Source organism: Corvus hawaiiensis, chromosome 23 (assembly GCF_020740725.1).
Source record: "Corvus hawaiiensis isolate bCorHaw1 chromosome 23, bCorHaw1.pri.cur, whole genome shotgun sequence".
Classification (NCBI taxonomy): domain Eukaryota; kingdom Metazoa; phylum Chordata; class Aves; order Passeriformes; family Corvidae; genus Corvus; species Corvus hawaiiensis.
The window spans coordinates 999,813-1,020,901 of record NC_063235.1 but is presented as its reverse complement, the minus strand read 5'-3'; the positions used below and the strand labels follow the sequence as shown (position 1 = coordinate 1,020,901).

The 21,089-nt window shown below is 53.4% G+C and overlaps 1 protein-coding gene across 7 annotated transcripts in view; it reads left to right on the top strand.

Moving 5' to 3' along the window:
- The first annotated feature begins 7,764 nt into the window (after positions 1 to 7,764).
- The window catches only part of PUM1 (pumilio RNA binding family member 1), an 81,637-nt gene continuing 68,312 nt past the window's right edge, over positions 7,765 to 21,089 (top strand). For all 7 annotated transcript variants that reach the window (XM_048326916.1, XM_048326914.1, XM_048326919.1 and 4 more), the window contains exons 1-2: positions 7,765 to 7,872; positions 11,819 to 12,192. In XM_048326916.1, coding sequence (XP_048182873.1) covers positions 11,830 to 12,192 — 363 coding nt within the window. In that variant the 5' untranslated portion in view covers positions 7,765 to 7,872; positions 11,819 to 11,829. The remainder of the gene's footprint in view (positions 7,873 to 11,818; positions 12,193 to 21,089) is intronic.

Here is a 21,089-nt window from a genome sequence, read left to right as displayed (position 1 = left end):
TGAGTTCCAGGGAAATGGGAGCCGAGGGGAGCGAGGCCGGGGGATGCAGGGGGGGAATGGAACAGCGATGGGTCCGCCCTGGCTCCCGGTGCTCAATCGAGTAAGGGACACGTTCGGGGTTTTGTTCTTCCCTCTTTGGCTCCATAGCAAGGAGGGATGGTTCTCCAGGGGTCCCTGCCAGGTGCGAGATGTGACAACCCCAAGGACACCCTCCTGAAAGCACATCAGCCATGACACGGCGTGGGGGGGAGGCCCCGGAATCCCCAGCCCTTCGTCCCTAGAGGAATGCTCTGGGCAGGGCTCCCGTCACCTCCGGCCCCCGCTGGAAGGTGACAGCGGACGGGCGTTCACGCAGGCGAGCCCAGGAGCTGGCAGGGCGATGGCCTCAGAAACGTGACCGTTTTGGGGCTGTTGTTTTCTCTCTTAGCTGGGGACACAGCAGGAAGGTGCAGGGAGCAGATAGCTGCGCCCTGGGAAGGGCCCCGGGACCACCCCGGGACAGCTCCTTGTCACCCTCTGCAGAGTGACGAGGGCGATTTGGAGAGATTAAACACCAGTAAATAAAGTCTGGGGAAGCTGGAAGTGAAGAGTGGGGCTGGGGACTGGGAAACCTTCTGGCTGCGAGACCAATACTGCAAAATTAGAGAGTCACGGAACATCCTGAGCTGAAGGGACCCCAAGGACCATCCAGGCCAGCCCCAGGCCCTGCCCAGACACCCCAAATCCCGCCCTGGGCATCCCTGGCAGCGCTGCCCAAACGCTCCTGGAGCTCTGGCAGCCTCGGGGCCGTGCCCATTCTCTGGGGAGCCTGGGCAGTGCCCGGCACCCTCGTGAGTCCCTGCTCACCCCTTGCTCCTGTGTGAGCTCTGCTGCCCTGTGACTCTGCTCCAGTAATGGTAAATATTTTCCAGTACACACAGATATCCCAATAAATAGCTCTGTCTGCAGGGGAAGGATCTTCTGGTCTCGATGGCGTGCTCCAGCCCAGCTTGGCTCTGGAGATGGTGATAGAAAAAGAGGAAAAGCGACTTTTTGCAAGGAGAGAGTGGAAGGAAAAGGGGAAAGGTTTTAAACTAAAAGAGATTTAGATGAGATGTTAGGAGGAAATTCCTCCCTGGGAAGGTGGGCAGGGGCTGGCATGGAATTGCCAGAGCAGCTGGGGCTGCCCCTGGATCCCTGGCAGTGCCCAAGGCCAGGCTGGACATTGGGGCTGGAGCAGCCTGGGACAGCGGGAGGTGTCCCTGCCAGGGCAGGGCTGGCACTGGGTGGGATTTAAGGTCCCTTCCAATCCAAACCGTTCCGTGATTCCATGATCCTGTTAGAGCAGCAGGAGGAAGCCGGAGCATCCCTCTCCCATCTGCAGCCCGAGGAAGGGCTGATGCAATGCAAATGAGGAGCAGGGAGCTGGCAGAGGGAAATCACTCCCCAGAAACGCAATCAGGCCGTGGGGCTGTGAGGAGAAGTCATGCGGACAGGAGGGCAGGAGGCTTCCAGAGGGCTGAGTCACGTAATTGCTGTTGAGAAAATCCAGCCCCGATGTCTTCAATGATAACAAACAAGCTGGAAAGCTTAATCAGCCTCCTGCTTCGGAGCGCTAATGACGGAATTTGGGACAAGGAACGGACCGGGGTGGGGGATGACCCCAAAGAGGGGAGTCTCACATCCCACTGAGGAGGCAGCATTTGGGGACAAGGTGGCACCGGTGGGTGGGAAGTGTCCCCAGGCAGCGTCTGCCCACTCACCCAGCGGGCACCAGCAGTGGAGGGGCCCCTGTGTCCCACCCACCCCTCCTGGGGCCCACAGAGCAGCTGTAGGGCTGTAGGCATCCAGCTCGGATTTTGGGGTGACCTAGCGAGACCTCACACAGGGACAGCCCTGGCTGGGGCTGGCCTGGGGTGTTTGGAGGCACAGACGGGGCAGGTGAGCTGCCCTGAGCAGGGACAAGGCTCTGCCAGGACCTGGCCATGGATCCTGCAGCTCCTTCCCAGCTGGATCTCGACCACGGGGACAGCGGTCACTCAGCGGGGACACCACAGCCACCTCCCCCTGGGACGAAGGTGCCACCACCTGAACCCTCCTCTGTGAAGCCACAGGAACGTTCAGATCCCAGCAGCTCCCGGCTCTGAGCTCCATCCAGCTGCTGTCCCCACAGCTCAACCCTCGCCCGTCTGCAAGGGGAGCGGCTCTCGCACCCCAGCTGCACCTTTTAACCCTTCGGGATCTCTCCCCGCTCCTGTTTTCTCTCCCCACGATCCCTGCAGGGTTTGGCAGCCGGCTCAAAGGGCTGCTGGAAGGGTGGGAATGCGAGCAGAGCTATGACACGTCTCGGCAGCGAGGACGGGGGGAAAACCCCAGCGGTTTTTAAACCAAACGCGAATTTCCTTTTTCCTGGTTTACAGCTCTGGCGGGTGTTTGTGTGGCTGCTGCTCCTGCAGGTTCCTCAGCTCCATCCTCATTTTTACTGTGGCAGAGGGGCACTCACGGATCCTTCCCAATGACACTCGACCCCCTGTGCCTGCCAAAACCAAAAATCATTTGTCTGCCAAACGTTTTCCCCCCAAAAAAAACCATTCCTTGCTGCCTGGGCCCTGGGGAAAACACCTTGTTGACCCCACAGAGTGAGAAGAAGTCCCATGTGTCTCTTATCCTGGATTCAGCCTATTATGGATCCCATAAATCCATCCTGGGGTTATCTTCACTTCTCCAGGGCTGTTTCTCAGCCTCTGGCTGTCTCCTGCTGTGGCACAGGGGAGGAGGGACAGCAGAGCACATCACCAGGATCACAGAACCGGGGAATGGTTTGGGTTGGGAGGGGCCTTAAAAATCACCTGAATCCAACCCCCCTGCCATGGCAGGGACACCTCCCACTGTGCCAGGCTGCTCCAGCCCCAATGTCCAGCCTGGCCTTGGGCACTGCCAGGGATCCAGGGGCAGCCCCAGCTGCTCTGGCAATTCCATGCCAGCCCCTGCCCACCCTGCCAGGGAACAATTCCTGCCCAAGATCCCATCCAGCCCTGCCCTCTGGCACTGGGAAGCCATTGCCTGGGTCCTGGCCCTGAATCCCTTGGAAACATTCCCTCTGCACCTTTCTTGTAGCTCCTTCAGGTACGGGAAGGTCACAATTTGGTCACCCCAAATCTTCTCTTCTCCAGGCTGGACAATCCCAGCTCTCCCAGCCTTTCCCCACAGCAGAGCTGCTCCATCCCTCTGATCATCCTGGTGCCTCCTCTGGACTCTCTCCAGCAGCTCCAGGCCCACCCTGTGCTGGAAGCCCATTCCCTGGGATGCAGAGGCAGGCATTGGCACGGCTCTTTCCCAGCCATGGGATGTGGCACGGCTTTCCCAGCAGCCTCCCTGAACACGGAGAGGAAACCGTGGGATTTGAGCACCCTCGGGACAATCCCCCCGTGGAGCTTTGTCCTTGCACCCCATGTCGGGGACTCCACGTCCAGCTCAGCGCAGCCCTAAGCCCAGCTGGTGGGTGGGAGCTGCTTAAAAACTTTTAAAATTCTTGGGAGCTGTATTTTCAGAAGCAAAAGCAGCTCTGCAGCCAAAACGCAGCTTGCAGACCCCGCTGCTGCCAGGTGGGTCCGCAGCCAGGAGTCCCTGCAGCTTCCCACAACCACAACATTTCAGCAGCTGCTTTTAGACACTTGGCTGGGACTCCTGAAAAGAAAAAACTCTGCTCTGGGTGTCTCAACACGAGCATGGCAAGAAACCCTTGGGCAAAAGGTGTCAGTGGAAACCAGGGCTTTATCCGATGGCTCAGGGCTGCTGCAGAACCTGGGGACCTTCCCCGGCCGCTGCTGGCAACAGGTCCAGCTCAGGAAGCGTTTCCATGACGGTGACACTGGGAATGTCCCTGATTTGGGGTGTCTGGAGCAGTGGATGTGCTCAGGAGCAGCACTGGAGCTGCCCAGCTCAGGGCTGGTCATCGTTTTGCGTCTCACGGCGCCGGGGTTTGACGAAACGCTGCCCCAGTGATGCAAATCAATGATGCACTTGGCTCTTCAAGGAGTTTTTGGTGAAGCCAGCACACTCTGAAAATATTCTGCATAAAGACCTCAGCAGTTTTTTGGCTTGGTTTGGGAAAAATTGAGTCAGTTAGTGGATTTTTTTATTTTATTTTTGTTTCTGATGGCCAAGAAAATGCTGGTGCCCTACACAGAGCGGGATCCTCTTTCCTCCAATTTAGCTTTTAACTGCAGGCACTGAATTGTCATCGGAATAAAAGTGCTGGGTCCCAAGGCTGGGGACAGCCAGGGCTGCCTGGGACAGCACTGAAGCCACTTTTAGGAGACCCCCCCAATGTGTTTTCTCTCCCAGGTGAAGCCCCTGTCCCGTGCAGGTGTCTCCCTTGCGGAGCGGTGGGAAGCTCTGCTCCCCGGAGGATGAATCACGGCAGCAGAGCTGGGTTGGTTCACTCTTCAAAGAGAAGATTCCGCGGTGTTGGGCACCGTGCCACCAGGAACAGCGCCTGGGCAGAGCATGGAGGGAGGGTCTGGATTTGGGCATTGTGTCTGGATGTGGAATTTTGACGTTCAGTGAAGAGCACCGTGGATTGGAGCCCCTTCCGTGGGGAACAGAGGGAGAAAGGCCCTTCTAGGGAGTCATTCGGAGGTGGGAGGACACCAATCGCCTTCTGGAGGTGCCTTTTTCCCTTTGCAGATGAAGATGTATCCCAGGATAACTTCTGCCAGGACTGGCGTGGGGTCAGCCAGGGCCAGGCAGCTGGGGCAGCTCTGGGCAGCCAACGGTGCAACGAAGATCAGAAGGACCTTTCCACCCCCAGAAGGTTTTTCCTGTGGAGGTGGAAGTTATTTCACTGCCTGTTCCTCCCACGCTGGCTCTGAAGTTTTTGGAGCAGCATGTTCTCCCAGTGGGAGACTTTTCCATGGATTGCAACAAGCTGGGAGCTCGGGCAAGGTCTGAGGCAGAAGAGAGGATGGCAGCGGTGGGAGGCAGGAGAGGCTGTGGGAGGGATGGAAGTGCTGGAGATGAGACCCAAACACCCCCTCAGCCCCACAGCCGCAGGACTGTGTGTCCCCACACGCCATTTCTCCCTAAATCCAGCCTAAATCTCCCTAAATCCAGCAAACTTCACTGGCAAATGCGGGTTCGAACCGCTCACGCTTCATCCCCAGCAGGACTCCTTCCCTCCCCCTCTCATTACACCAGCATAAATGCAATTATCCCAGGTGTAATTAACAGAAAGCACGTTTCCAGTGTCAGCAAGCAGCCTGGGTGTGTGCTGAGCCCGCCGTGGCACAGCTCTTATCTCTGCCTCGCAGCCGAGGGTCAGCGCTGCTCGGGGACCTCTGGGCCACCGCCAGCAGGACAGCTCAGGGACAGCCTGGTGGGGTGCCAGGGACGGCAGCTTGCAGGCACAGCACCCCAAAAATGGCCAGGGACACCCCAGACCTCTGTCCCCATTGAGGACAAAGGGCTCCTGACCTCTCCGGCTTTGCAGCCCAAATCTTTGTCACCCAGGAGCCATCGCTGGTGCCTTGTATCAGCCCAGGGTGCCCAGGAGATGGGTGGAACCAGAGGAGCAGGGTGTGCAGACAGATTTAGTTGGTCCAGTGCCCAGAGGACACAGCTGCACCATTCACATTTCCACCGCAGCGAGAGGCTGGCCCTGCTCGCACCGTTGGCATTTTGGGGACATGGCACGGGCCGCCACTGGATCACGGAATTATTGAGGTTGGAAAAGACCTCTAAGGTCATCCATTCCAACCATTAACGCAGCACCGCCGTGCTCACCACTAAACCACGTCCTCAAGTGCCACATCCACACGTTTTTTGAACACTTCCAGGGGTTGTGACTTCACCACCTGTGCCAATGCCTGATAGCCAAACTTTGCCTGATATCCAACTCAAACCTCCCCTGGCCCAGCCTGAGGCCGTTCCCTCTCCTCCTGTCCCTGTTCCCTGCCAGCAGAGCCCGACCCCCCCCCGGCTGCCCCCTCCTGTCAGGGACTTGTGCAGAGCCACAAGGTCCCCCCTGAGCCTCCTTTGCTCCAGGCTGAGCCCCTTTCCCAGCTCCCTCAGCCTCTCCTGGGTCTCTAGCCCCTTTCCCAGCTCCCTCAGCCGCTCCTCACAGGATTCCCTCTCCAGTCCCTTCCCCTCTTCAGGGAATTCAAGACACGGGAGCCACAGGAATGACCCAGAATCCACATCTCGGCCACTCGTGGGGTGCTCAGAGGGGTCCACGCTGAGCGTCACAGCAGAGCTGAGCCCAGCAGAGCCAAGTTTATCCAACAGGGCTTTGCCAGGTCACACAAGCCAGGCTGCTGCTGGCCAAAGACACCTCTGGGTGTCTGTACAAGGCTCGGCTCCAAACCCACCCTCAGCAGGGAAAACCTTTGCTCGCTGTTTATCTTGTCCGTCCCCTGTCACGCCCGGCCGGGGGCACTCAGCACCGAACCCTTCAAGCCGTGTTCCCCCAGGTTTTTGGGGGTCCGGGTGAGGTCCCGCGGCCCCTCAAGGGGGTGCACGCTGGAAGAGGCAGCGTGGTGGTGGAAACGCGCATCAATCACCCCGGCAGCCCACCGAGCAGAAAATGGATGCAAGGCAGGGCTGGGTCCAGCTTCGCTCGTGTTTTAATGACCGAGAACTCGGCTCGAAGTGACTTCTTGTACGCACATAACCCACACAAGCTGCGGCTGCAGGGACCCTTCTGGAGCGGGCTCTGTGCCCCATGGCCGGCCGGAGCCCTCGCAAACAGCTGCCGCTTCTCTCCCCGTGCAAGTGAGGGCATGTCCCGAGCTCTTCCCAGCGCCGGCGCTTCCCTCCTGTTTCCCTGCGCGCCTGGCCAGGAGGGAGGGAAAATATCCCATGGGCGCAGCAAGCGCTCAGCCTCCCGCAAAGCCCGCAGGAGCGCGGCTCGGCGGGGCACGAAGGGCAGGAGGGGCACAAAGGCGCTGCCCCCCGAGCTGCCCCTTTAACATGGAGGAGCCGGGGCAGAACTACCGCTCCCAGCGTCCAGCGCCGCCTGCCCTGCCCGGGCTCCGCGCCCAGCGCCGCACGCCGGGGGCTGTAGTTCCCCCGCAGCCCGGGCTTTGTGGGCAGGGGACGTGCTGGGGGGAGGCAGGAAGGGAGAACCAGCCCAGAATTGTGTTTGGCTGTTGGTGGAGGGCGAGGAGGCGCCGCTCGGCAGCCGGCGCTCGGTGCCCCCGGGGCGGTTCTGGGGCAGGCGGGGGATCCCCGCTGTTGGGGGCTCGGGGGGACCAGGCTGGGGGGGCTCAGCCTGTGGGGCTCAGGGTGTCCCGGCTTGGAGAGGCTGGGTGTGCACACGCTGGGAGTGCCAAGGCTGGGCGGACTCGGGGGGCACAGACTGGGGGGGGCCTCGGGCTGGGAGGCTTGGGGTGTCCGGGCAGCGGGGTGCGGAGGGTTCAGGCTGCCCGGACAAGAGGGGAAATCAGGATGCCCAGGCTGGAGGGGCTCCGCCACATCCCCGCCATCCCGGCGAGCGCTGGTGGCGGTGCCAGCGGCAGCGCGGGGCAGAACGCGGGGCTGTGCCCGCACCCCCGGCCGGGGCAGGGGCCACACGGGGCGGGCGCTGCGGGCTGACCCCAGCGTGGGCAGCGGGGCAGCGTCGGGGTAGAGCTCAGGCACGTCCCGGTGCGGTCCATCCCGATCCACCCCACCCTATCCCACCGTGTCCCCTCCCGGTCCCTCCCCGCTCCCTCACGGTCCCTCCCGGGCCCTCCCGCCCCGTCCCGGCAGCGCTGGAGCGGCCTCGCCTTCCCGTGGTGCAGCGCGGCCGCGGCCCCGCCGCGCCGCCATGTTGTCGGAGTGAGCGGCCGGGGAGAGGCAGCGGCGAGCGGCCGGGGGGGGCCCGGCATCCGTCTGCATCCGAGCGCTCCGCCCGTGAGTACCGGCCCGGGGCCGGCCCCGCCGCGCCGCGGACCCCCGCGGACCCGCCCGTGGGCGCATATTGGCGGGGGGCGCGGGAGGAGCGGCCCCAGGCCGCCCCGAAGGCGAGCGGCGGCGGGGGCGCTGCGCCGGCGCTCCCGCCCGGCTCCGTGTCGGGGCCGCGGCCTGGGCCCATTGTTAGCGGGGAGGGGGCGCGGGGGGACCCCCGGGCCCCGAGCGCGGCCCCGCGGGCGCTCCGGTAACGGGGACGGGGGTTATTGTTGGGGGGGCGCGGGCCCATCCCGGCCCCCGCCCGCCTCCCCCCGGGCCCGGCCCGCCGGGGGCTCCCCCTTCGCCTGGGGGGCTCCCCCTCTCCTGGGGAGGGTCTCCCCGTTCTCCGGGAGGGGTTTAACCCCGGGGGGCCTCCCCCTGCTCCCGGGGCTTCAATCCCAGGCGGCTCTGTCGCTCCGGCCGAGGCCTCGCTTTGTTGCCCCGGGGGCTCCGAGGGGGTGGTTGGGTTCCTTCTCTCCAGGTTTTGGGGGGGGGGGTTCGGCGGCTCTGGGGGTCCCTGGAAGAGGAGGGGGTCGGGGCTGGCAGCGGGAGGGAGGAGAAAAGCGGACAATCCTTTTGGATGTGCTGGGTGACCCTGGGGGTTTTGTGTTTGTGTGGGGTTTTTTTTTTTTCCCCCCCTTGTTTTTATCTCGTGCTCACATAACAACAGCCTCGGCCCCTGTGAGCTGCAAACTTGGAATTTTAAGAGCCTCTCGCCCCAACCTGAGAAATGCTCTGATTTTTTGTTTGTTGTTGTTGTTGTTTGCTTTGGTCAATGTTTAATAACTTTGTTCGGAGCAGAGATTTTATTAGGCAGATCATGAGTAAGGAATTTCCTTTCTTAAGAGGGATGGAGGTGTGGAGTAAGGGGGACCGTGGGTCCTCCAGGGTTTTAATGCTGCTTTTGGGAATCCGATGGGTCAGGAATTCAGTGCTGCGTCCCCCCAGGTTTTCAGGAAAACACAGGGATAACGTTAAAAGTTCTGCTAGGCCACACAGCTCTCAAACAATGGCTCTGCTTTCATTTCCAGTGGAACTTTCCAAAAAAAACCCACCCAGCCCAAACTTCTGTGCTCTGGGGTTGAACTTTTTTGGAACGGGCATTTTACACCGTGTTAATTTTGTAATAATCTGCGATTTTGGGGGGAATGTGGAACCAGAGCCGTGAGGATCCGGCTGTGGAGCCGGGCTCTGCGTGGATTAGAGCTCCTTTATTCAGTGTTGTCACCACCGGTGCTTCAAACTTGCAGGGAGATTTCTCCCAAGTTTTTTGCCGTTTGTGGAATGTCCCATAATCGGAAGCGTTCTGCCTGCAGTGATAACACGGAGCTCTTCATTTCCACGCTGTGTTTTCATCCAGGGAAAAGCAGAACCGCCTGCCCTGAGCGCGGTGTAGCAGCGTGGAAGCCTTTGTTTGCAAATCCGGGATTCTGCCCAGCGAACGCTTTCACCTGGGAAAAGTTGATCCTCTATTTTTAGGAGGAGTTTGGGAATGAGAAGAGGCTCTGGAGGCCCTGCGGGTTTGCGAGTGCCCGTGTAGGTGACTGCGCGTATTCCCGGGGCTCCGGGAGCTTTGAATGACAGGATTCAGCTGTCCCGCCGCCTCGAACGCGGCATTCCCATAAAAACACGGCTTGGAACTCAACTTGAGCTGCCCACAGTGCTCCCTTCCCCTTTGCTCCCTTTCAAAATGTCGCCTTTGCCAAGTTTTCCGCTCGTGTTCGGAGCAGCCCAAAGGGGAAGCGTCTGGGAGCAGCCTCTCCTTCAATCCATTGACTGAGATTTTCTGGACCCTCCCCGATTTTTATGAGAACACCTTTATTAACCCAGAAATTAATTAGTGCCTGTGGACAGAGGGACCCGCAGCCTTTTGAGGGAGCAAAGGCTGTGGCAGTGCAACTTTGTACCTTGTTTTCCCCTGGAAATGGGCTTGTCACAATCTTACAGACACTGGACATTTTTTTGGTGGGGATTCATAGTATCTTCCTTTGTTTCTTTTTTTTAAAGTCTGCCCTGAGATAACTTGTAACTTCCTTTCAAGAGGCCGCTCAGATTTCATTGCTTCGCTTAATACACACCTCAGTTTGATGATAAATGAATTTCTTACCATTAATTACTTTTTTTTGTTGTTCGTATTGCATAGAGGAGCTTGAGTGCTTCATGTGATGTCGCTGAAGGATTTTGATACTGTTTGCTAAAGTGAAACTAAGAGGAAAATGCCATTAATTTGAGCTGTAGTCTTAAAATCACTCAAGATTTAGTCATATCGTGTTTTCAGTGTTTTTTTCAAGTATTTGGGGAAGGTGGTGATTTCCAGACTCTTTGAAAGCCGGAGGAGTGAGTCCTGTTGGGTGTCCCTGGTATTTAAGTTGTGAGTGTATAAAAAGCCCTGCAGAGTGGCCGTGGGGGCTGTGTGTGTGTGTGCAGCAACAAATTATGTTGGAGGTGCAATTAAAAAACCCTGATCTCTGCAGTTTTTAGAGTCATTTTCCTCTGAATATTAACCCTGTGCTCAGTTCGTGGGGCAAACCTGGCAAAGTTTGGTCAAAGATAGGGCCGGGCTTTTTTATTTTGGTGTCCCCACTGTTAGTAAATTGTTCTTGGAAGTTGTTTGTAGTAGTTGAGTGTTGTTCAGGGCTACTACGAGGAGCAGGGAGGGAACAGAGCCGCCTTTCATGCCCCTGGAGCTGCTGGCAGGAGCAGGGCCAAGGTCTGCAGCCACCAAGGTACAGCAGTAAAACATCCTGGGGCTGCTCTGCAGCTGTGCCAGGAGGTTCTCAGGGCTCCACCACCCCAATTTCATCCTCAGAACTCTCGGTGGGGCTGCATTTGGGTACCTGAAGTCATAAACTATTGATCTTTTTAATAAAGATTAATTCAGACTATCCCATGCCTTTAAAAATGAGTTTGACTTGTGTGTGAGCATTATATAGCAGGGGGAAACACTTTGCTGTTCACACCTGTAGTGTCTTTATTGCTCTGATAGTCCTGCCTTAAAATAACAAACAGACTTCTGTGGTTTTGTGCTGCTGGAATGTTATCAAAATATTTGGGGAATGGGATGTTAGTGAGTTGCTTCAGCTTAATCTGCAGGTTTCCCTCCTGCACGCAGATCTTTTGGATGTATGCAAAACGTTTGGGGTGTTTCATTTATTGGGGTATTTCATTTATTGGGGTGTTCAGTGAAAATGTGTTGGGAGTTACTCAATTTCCCCCAGTGCCATCGACAGCAGGACCAGCAGTGCTGGCTGTGCCTGCTCTGGAAAGTTCTGCCGAGGTCCCAGGTTAGCTGCTCTTTCTCCAGGGAATTTCATAAAGCTTGTCCATGGGTTTTACTGCCTTCTGAGTTAGCAGGGAGAGTGCACGTTGTGCTTGGGACTTCATGAAGTACGAGCAGAAATCCAGGATTTTAAGTTTGCATTGCAAGAAAAACCAACCCCAAACCAAACTGTTGCTTTGCATGACTGAGGGAATACTTTGGGATAGAATGGGATCCAGGGGGCCTCGAGTGTCTGTATGGATGGGGGGCCTGGCCTCTTTTGCCAGGTGTAAATGGGCACGGCAGGTTCTGCTGGTGTCACTGCTTTCCGTGGGGATTTTTGGGGGCTTTTTCGCAGCAGTTTTCCGGTCAGTGTGTTGTCCATCGCAGAAGCTGCCATTCTGCTGCTCCCTCATGGGCATCCTGTGTACCCTGCTAACCCCGTGCAGCACAGAATGGGGGATTTCTGTGCATTTTTAGTGGTATTTTAGCTGCTGGGCTCATGGAGCGAGGGAGTGTTGAAGGAGTCACGTTTGCCACAGCGATGTTCCCCTGCCAGTCACAAGATGGGTGTGTTACTAAACACGCAAAGCCGCAGCTGGGAGGATTTCATGTCTCTTTTCCCTCTCTTTCCCCATCTCCCCCCTGCAGGTGTTGGTGGAATGAGCGTAGCGTGCGTTTTGAAGAGAAAAGCAGTTCTGTGGCAGGACTCGTTCAGCCCCCACCTGAAGCAGCACGCCCAAGACACAGCCAACCCCACCATGCCTGTGGTACTGACATCTGGCACAGGCTCGCAGGCTCAGCCACAGCCAGCTGCAAACCAGGCCCTTGCAGCAGGGACACACTCCAGCCCCGTGCCGGGATCCATAGGAGTGGCGGGGCGCTCCCAGGACGACGCCATGGTGGATTATTTCTTCCAGAGGCAGCACGGGGAGCAGCTCGGGGGAGGAGGCAGCGGCGGCGGCGGCTACAACAACAGCAAACACCGCTGGCCCACCGGGGACAACATCCACGCAGAGCATCAGGTAGAAAACCGCTCCCAGCTTTCCAAAGGCAGCCCTTCAGGCTTCTCAGAGATGCTTTTCGTGGTGCTCTTCTAAAGCTGGAGCTGGTTCTGGTGGAGTTGGAATGGCAACAGTGGTGCTGTTTGTTTTCTCCCGTCAGGGTGGCGGTACCCTGGTAGCTCTGAGCTGAAAGGCTTCTGCTCTTGAGGGTGTTGAAATCCCAAATCCCAGTCCACTCTCTGTGACAGTCAAATGCATGTTTACAAAATTCATGGCTCCCTTTATTGATTTTTTTTTCCTGATGTGTGAACCAGCATAGCCGTGACTGCTGCTGCTGCTTTTCGAATCTGTTGCTGTAGTTAAATAGTTCTTATGTAATGGTATTACAAAACTGCCAATGCATGTAGGCTGGGCTTTTACCATCCCCAGTATTGGAAAACACAGTAGTGGAAGTTGCTGGTGATGTGTTTGACTGGGTTTCTTTGCTTTGGGGTTAGGTTTTTCTGGTTATCTTTTAGAGGGGGAGGTGGTGATGATGTGCTTAGCTGAACTGAGAAGAGCAGCTTTAAGAGTGTCACCAACCAGTGGTTTTAGGAACTTCTTAGAGCCACTCAGAGTCTCTGAAGGGGTAGTGGGCCAGGCTGTGTCAGTAGTGGTGTTTACTAGAAGTCCTTTCAGCAGTTGCATTGTGACTTGTGCTGGAGTTGAAGGAGCGGCTGACTCACTCCACTCTGTCTGTGACCTGTAACTCACTCATCAAAGACACACAAGTGCTTCCTCTCCGAGGCAGCAGAACCCGAGTGTAAGCACATTTTAAAGCAGAATGATCCCCACAAATATTGCCAGGGCAGCAGACACAAAGCTTTTGCAACCTTTATGAACATCTCCTGCCTCCAGTTTCTGGAATCAAAGCGGCCAAGCCCTCGCTCCTCTGCTGTGCCTCCCCAGGGGATGTGTTGCCAACCAGACCATTTAAAAGCAAACATTGCAGGGAATTTTGCAACCTCACTGAACGCAGTGTGTACATCAACAAAGAAATAAACCCGAGTGCCCTGTTAATTTGTTCTGGAAGAAAAATCACGTAAAATACTGCAATATGAGCTGAGGAGCTAGAAGAATATTGATGGAGAAACGCAGTATTTAGGTATCACTTCAGAAGAAGTAACTGCGTTGAAACAGATGTGATTTTTCTGTTTATTATCCAAGTTTTTGGTTACTGACTGTAAAACTTGTTTCAAGAGACATCAAAGCCAGAGATCTTAATGTTTTAAGTTGTGTAAGAAACAGTAAGCAAGAATTTCTTACTGCAAACTCGTAGGTTTTTCAAATCAAAGCAGCCACGCAGTCTTGGGGTGGAGATGGCTGGGCAGGGACTGCTATTGTTTGGGCATTTTGTGGCAAGATGACTTCATGAATTAAAATGATGTCATAAATTCTCAATCCTCTTTTCCTCCAGCTCACACTTTCATCTTCCTTTCACTGCAAATCCCTGAAAGCAAAGACAACAAAACTCACTGGAGATAAGGGGGGTGGGGACAGGGCACTCCAAGCTTGCAGTCATTAAAAACTCTGCTGGTATTTGAACTTTTATTTATTTAATAATGGAAAGACATAAACTTTCACTGAAACAAAAGAATCCTGCCTGTTCCAGAGGCTTGCCCTGTTGTCAGCAGAAGTGTTGCTCAGCTTGATTTTCTTCAGTAATATAATAATAAACCATTAATAAATAAACCACTTAATGAAAGGAAAGCTCATTAACTTAGGCTAGTTTAAACGAACTTCTCAAATGCAGTTCCTGTGTTGTCTGGAGGCAGGACAGTGGTGAGAAGGTTGTGTGGACAGAGCACACCTGCAGGATGGAGCTCACAGGGTGCTGCGTGGTGCTCTCGCAGCTTCCCCTGCCAGTTCTGGCAGCTGAGGCTCAGGAAATGCCCACCAGAGCAGAATTAACCTCGGCGTTTTTATCTGTTCTGCTTCCTGCTGCCTTTTACGTTGGCTGTCACATATTTATCACACAGTCCCCATGGTTTTGCATTCAGTGCTCATCTCTAAACCAATCTTCGTGTTTAATTTCTTCCAAGTCAGCTCTGAGGTGGGGCACTAACCCTGTTCTCCTCTGTCTCGTTTGGTACCAGGTGCTCCAGTGAGTGCTGGGCACTTTTACCAGTGTTTATTGCTCCATCCCTCTTCTTCCGTGGTTCTCCGCCTCAGGGTTTTACTCCTGGTTTTTCAGAACGTGGGATCTGTGTAATCCTAACACTGCCATTCTTTCTGACTTCTTGGCCACCTCCACATCTGCTTCTTAAATTACAAATTCCTTGGAGCAAGGACTAATCTTATGCGTGCAAAATGATTTAATTCAGTTTGGGCTTAGCTGGGGTAGAATTGAATTTGGCCTGCAAGAACAGAAGTGGAAGGAAATTCTGGGACATGCAAGGAGGTGGGGAATCATGATGGATGTCTCCCGACTCTCAGTTTCTTATGGATACACTTTTATTACTGTACTTCTCGTTTTAGACTTCCAAAGATCGTGCAGTGAGGGCCCAGCCTTGAAGACTGGTTAGGAAACTCAGTAGCTGAAAGATAATGGGAAGACAGGAAAAAACCCAATTATAGGCTAATATAGGTTAATGTCTGCCTAGAGCTTGGGAGGTCATAATTAAAGGTTTTATTAAAATTAAAAAGGATTTTAATTGTTGAATCCCAGATTCTTTTTGTTGCGTGTGTCTGTTGGTGATAATGCTCCCGTGGCTTTTACCAAATGATGGCATTTCGTGGTGTTAAACAGCCAGGAGGGCTGTGAGTCACAGCTGAGCTCAGTATCCTGGTTTTCCGTGGGTTTTACTGTGCTGTTCTTCCCGGTCACTTTTCCTACTGGCAGCTCTGGGAATTGAGCTGAGAGTGGCTTTAGCAGGGATGGCTTAAGGAAAAGTTTCACTCCTCCCGAGGAAGGGAGGAGAGAAGCTCCTTCCTGGTGGTGTCCTCTCCTTGTGAGCAACAGGAAAATGCTGGGTCTTGTTTGTATTTTGCTTCGATACTTTCTTTTCCTGTTGCATTTTCCCCTTCTCCTTTGGCAGGTGTGTGTGTGGTCAAGTTTCTGTATAAAATAAACAATTAAAGATGCCCCAGTCATTTCACATACTCAGGTATCAAAGGTTCACCATCCACACAAAAAACTTGTGCTACAAGGTCTTCTTTGTCCCTCCAGACACTGAAGTAGTGATGGAATCAGACTTCTGATTCCCTCAGATTTCCTGAGCAAACTCCCAGCTGTTTGCAGCTTCAAATCCTTAATCACCATACTTCCACAGAAGACACTTAACTGCAAATTTTTCTCTCTTTATCCGCAAAAAGCAGCAGGATGAGGTTGAGTGTCAGGGTCCCCCAGTAATTTTAATATTCCAGTGAGCAGGTCTGGGCTGTCTGATGCCCGGTTGCTGTTGGGCAGAGAGTTACCCTGGCTGCAGGGGAGTGTTTGTGGGCTGTTCATCCAGCAAAAGCCATGGATAGAGGGCAGGACATCACGCAGGTAGGGTACAGGATGGTTCCAGGTGAGGAATGGCCTGGGTTGCATCTGTCTTGGTTATGAAAGGCTGCACAGATCTCCTCACAAACCCAAACAGCCGCCGCTGCTGCTGCTGGGCCGAGTGAAAAGACACTCGGGATATTCAGCTGGGACAAGTTATCAACACTGAGCAGGTTTTTAGGAAAATTGGCCGGGTTTTCTTGCCTGGGGTCTCCTGTGGCTCGTGCGTGCGTGTGCTTGAACTGGAGTGAAGGGAGAGTTCCTGTGGTGGTGGTCCCTCTGGAATTGCAGTCCATGGATATACTTAGACTGTCTGAATTGCACTGGGGTAGTGTGGGAGTTGCTTAGTAGAAGCAAATGATTTTAGGCATTTGCTTTCTCTCAGAGCATGTTTAATTAATAATTGGAGACAATAGAACTCTGCAGGGATGGTCTTGGTGAATGTGGGGAATTTTTCACATGGAGTTAGTGAAGAATAGTGAGCACAACAGGGCTGGGACTGGGGTTTCGGCTCAGTTTTGCCTTTTGGCAGTGTGACCGTGCGAGTTCTTCACTGGGAGCTGGGATTTGAGAGGAGACAGAAGGTAATTCTGGCAGCTGCCCTTCTGGAGCACGGCTCCTCCAGCCAGGCTGCTCCCTGCCCTGGGAGCGGCTGGATCTGAGCGTGTTTGACAGTGTTGGTGCTGCTGGCAGGCACCACGACCAGAACTTGCCTGAAAGTTGTGGTGAAGTCCTCTGAAAAGAAACTGGAAGCAAAGGAAGCCCTGGTGTTCGTTTTTCCAAAGGGAAATACTGTTTAAGTGATGCTTAACTCTTAGGACAGAGATTTTGCCCCATCCCTGGCAGTGTCCAAGGCCAGGTTGGACGGGTCTTGGAGCAACCTGGGATAGTGGAAGGTGTCCCTGCCCATGGCAGGGGGTGGAATGAGCTGGGATTTAAGGTCTCTTCCATCCCAAACCATTCCAGGATTTCTGATGTGCCTGTGGAAGTGTGCTCCAAATAATTGGATGTGTTGTCTGTGCTGGGGTTGAAGGTATGGAGTGAGTCCCTTGTCACACAAACCATGTGACAGCACACGTGGCTCAGCTCTTGAAGGTGGTTTCTGACCTCTTGTTTCATTAAACCCGTTGAGTTTTCATGGGAACTTCCTGTATCCCGCTGGACTGGTCAGGGCTTTCCTTCACTGACACCGAAAAGGCTGTGCTAATTTGATACCCAGATAATTTGAAACATTATTCCTTGCTGAAATGAAATGTCTGGTTTGGCTGATCTGTTTCACAGGGATTTCTCTGTAGTGAAGGGGAAGCTTGGGAGGGGAACTGGAGCATTTACTTTGGTTTTCTGCTTTGTGATGCCCTCTGAAAACTTCTCCTGAGGTAGAAGGAGCACGAGTAGATTGGCTTAGTTGGTTATTTCAGGTTGGAAAATCCTTGTGATATACGAGGGAGAGAAAACACACTGAAACGTTCAGAAAGTTACTTTGAGACTCTATTTCCTCCAAATCCATCATGGACTTTACTGTTCTGATGGGCAGCTGCAGATAAGATTGTCCAGTTGGGATTGCCCAGGTGACCTCATGTGCTGCTGTTGGGATTTCTCCGTGGGTGTTGCTCTTGTGCTCTGCTTCCTTGTCATGGTGCTCACTCAGGAGGAGCAAAGCCACTTTCACACTGCTGAATTTACAAGTTTCAGTGCTTCCAGAAGACTTCAGGTATTTCAGTGAATATCTTGTACAGGTGTGCTTTGAAAAGAGGTGTATTACAGAACTTGTCCTGCTTGTTTTCTCCTCCCCTCTCCCCAGCTTTGCTCTCCCCTTAGCAGCTCGTTTGTGGTTTGCTGAGTTGCTGTGACCTCCCTGTGCTTCTGCAGAGCAGGTTGTGATCCTGGGAGCATTTTGGTGAGCGGGTGAAGCTTTGCAGTCCATCCCCAGCCACCCAGTCCCATGCCCAGCTGCCTCTTCCTCACAGATCATTTCGGCCACTGATCAGAAATCTCCTCTGTTCCAGAGCATTGCACTAAAGAGCTGTTGCAGAGCATTGTCTCTGGCTTGCCTGGCTCTGAGAACTCCCTCTTAGGTGTATCAGGGACGATTCCCAAGCTGTTTTCCCTGGGTGCTGATGTCAGGCTGAACAGCCGCTCCTTTGTGCGGCTGCCATGTGATGCTGCTCCCTCCCGGCAGGGAGCTGCTCTCAGCTCTCCTGTTACCCCTGCCTTTGTTAGGGATAACTTCTGTTCCAGGGCAGTTGTTTTTATTGGGAACATCTGGCCGTGGTTCTTGTCCTGTTCAGACTTTGATTCTGGGGTGAAACTCGGCCCTTGCGGAGCTCTCGGTGTGGCACGAGGCCGCTCACATGTGTTCTGACAGAGGTGCCTTGGCACCTTAAACATTAAACATTGCTGCATCCCTTTCCCACATCTTTTCCCTCTGCATTTAAACCTGGGAAGGGTCAGAGTAGGGCTGGGAGTGAAAGGAAAAGCCCCCTGTGGTCAGATCTTAGCGTGGCCCCGAGCGCTTGCACAAACCTGCTGATCCAGGCACGCACCTGGGATGCAGAAGATGCTTTTCCCGAAGTATTGCCAGCTCCAGCAGTACAAAATGAAGGTTGTTTCTTAGCTAATCCCGTGTTTTTGAATCCTGCTCCCCAATATGTGCCTGAGACATGGCAGGGTAACCTAAATTCCGCGTTAATGAAGCGCTTCCCTGGGTGGATAAAATGGGAGGAAAAACATAATTAGCTAACGAAGGAGAGCCCCTCTGCAAGGCTGCCTTTCCTGCAGTTATTTCTGTCCCCTGAATCATTAATCAGCCTGGCCCAGTGCCAGGGATAGCATTAGCCAATCTGCAATTTCAGTGGCTTTTTGCTTCCAGAGCTAATGGTAGTAGCAATTCTAACCATGAATCCTTTACTACAAAAATAGTAGTTAAACCACCTAATCCTGTCTAATACTTGTGACTTCACATTCTTTCTTTACCCACTATTGTTATGGGAGAAGACTAAAAATAGTGCAGTAATCAGTTGATGGAACAACATATTTTAACCCTGGGTCTGGCTGGTAGTGGCAGACCTGTTGTGGAGCGTGTGATGCTTTCCTTGCTGTCAGCTGGGGAATGCATTTCCCCTCTCCTGGATGCTATAAATGTGTCTGTGAATGCACTCAGAGCTGGTATTTTTTGAAGTAACCTTCTGTGTGAGCTGTTCAAACAAGGCAAACTCAAGCAGCCTCCCCCAGCTGAAGGAGGATTTGTTTCCATCTGAAATTTGTAAACCTTTAGTTCATTTCAAGAGCTTTTAACAATTGTGAGTATGTGAATCAAAGTATTCAGCTGTAGTTTTTGGTTTTCTCCTCTCCATTCTAAGGATGTTTCTTGGTTTTGGTTCTTCCTGTCTCAATTCTGGTGTTTTTGTAGTCATGTTGACTTTTTTTTTTTGAGGGATGCTTTACTAGAGAAATGTTTGGTTTGAGTTTTTTTTTGTTGCTTTTTTTTTATTGCAAATTGAGCAAGACTTAAAACATGGAGGGCAAATGGATGGAAATGTTGCGTTCACACTTGCAGAGTACCCAGGAGTTAAAAATAAATATCCAAGGAATAATCCCCCTTTGGAGGTGCTCTGGATAAGCACCTGGAGTGTACAAACAGGGAGAACTTGGAATCTTTCCTCTCCTGTTTTGTCACAGAAACAAAACAAGTGCTGTTGGATCTTCAAGGCCAGGGTGGAAAGAGCTTGGAGCAACCTGGCTTAGTGGAAGGTGTCCCTGCAACAAGATGGGCTTTTAGGGTCCTTTCCACCCCAAACCAGTCTGGAATTCTGGCATCTTAGAGCTGAGGAATCAGGACATTTCTCTGTCCTGAGACATGTGACAGTAATACAATTTCCCACATTTCTCTGCAGCAGGGGAGGAGCAAAACAAGAGGTCCCCAGCAGGGTGGGACCTGCAGCCCTGTGCAGAGCTGAGATCCTGTGATCTCCTCCAGGCTCTCCAAGAGCTCAGCCAGCAGCAGGAATGAGCCCTTCCCGTGGATTTGTGGTCCCAGCACCCATCCCTTGCCGTGCTTTTGCTTGCCAGGATGGCAACGGCGAGCTCAGGGTGCTTGGCCCAGAATTCCTTGTGGAGGTTTCTGTGGGATTCCCTGGAGTTGGTTTGCAGGGCTGAGGGCAGCACTGGGCCCTGTCATTTACTGGAGATCAAAGGAATATTGAAATCATCCATTTACGTGTTCCAGCTTCAGGAATTGCTGGCTTTGCAGGGCCCGTCCTGTGTCCTGCCTCGGTGGGAGCAGATCCCTCCTGGCCTGGAGGGGAACTGGGGGAGAACAAATGCTCCAGTGTGAGGGAGGGAAATGGATCCTGGGGTGAGGAAGGGCTGGGAAAAGGGAAAGGCAGCCTTGGAAACGGGGCCACGTGAGGAGCAGGGAATGAGGGAGTGGGAACCTGGAGAGCTGGGGCTGGCAGGGGTTTGGTTTGGTTCCCCTCTAACAGAATTTGCTAAAGAAGCAGAGAATTTAACCCCTCTTCAGTCACTGTTACCCCCACTAAATGCAGGCATTTGATCTATTTTATGTTCAACATCAGAAAATAAAAAATCATAAATCTGGCTTCATGGTGCACGTTTAGAGACAATTTAGTTTAGACCATCACTGGAATATTTCTTAGCTGGTTATTTTTTAGCTTCTGTTACTCCAAAGGAATTTCTGGATAGTTTTCTGGGGTTTTTTTCCCCTCCTGTATGCCTGATTGTTTTATTTCTTTGTTTAATTCCACTTGCCTTTTGCTTCCTGGGGAACATCACTTGTATAAGGAGGAAGAAAAAGAATCCTTTGGGGTTGAGAGTGAAATTTAGCCTTGGATAGTTTTGCTGCTTGTCTGTGCAGGTGAATGTAAATTCTACATAAATGAGGATTCCTTAATATATAAAAGACCAGTGTACAATCCCCTGGGATACCTGAAATGTGGTACAGCCTTGCACTTGGAATTTATATGTAAAGGTCATTTTAGCAACCATATTTGCTTATTATAAGGTGCAGTATTACCACAGATTGTTGACATTAATATTTACCTAAAATTACAATTCAGCTGCTTCGCTGGTGGCTCTCAGGGCATGAAAAACCCCCTTGGATTATTCTAGAATAAAAAATACGGTCCTGGAAATCTGCAAGGTAAATTCCCTGTTGTTCTCCTGCTAATTTGTCAGGCCTTCAGCTCCCTGTTTAGCAATCAGAAGGACAGTGTGGGGCCCTGGTTGCAGTTAATTTCACTGAGTGCACAATCCCTTCTGACAGGTGCCATTCCCCCTGGGCCTGGCTGTTTGCTGGCATCAAATGAACCAGCAGGGCCCTGGCTGCTGTCAGGAGCTGCGCCTTGGTGCTGCTTCCCCTGCGCCTTGGTGCTGC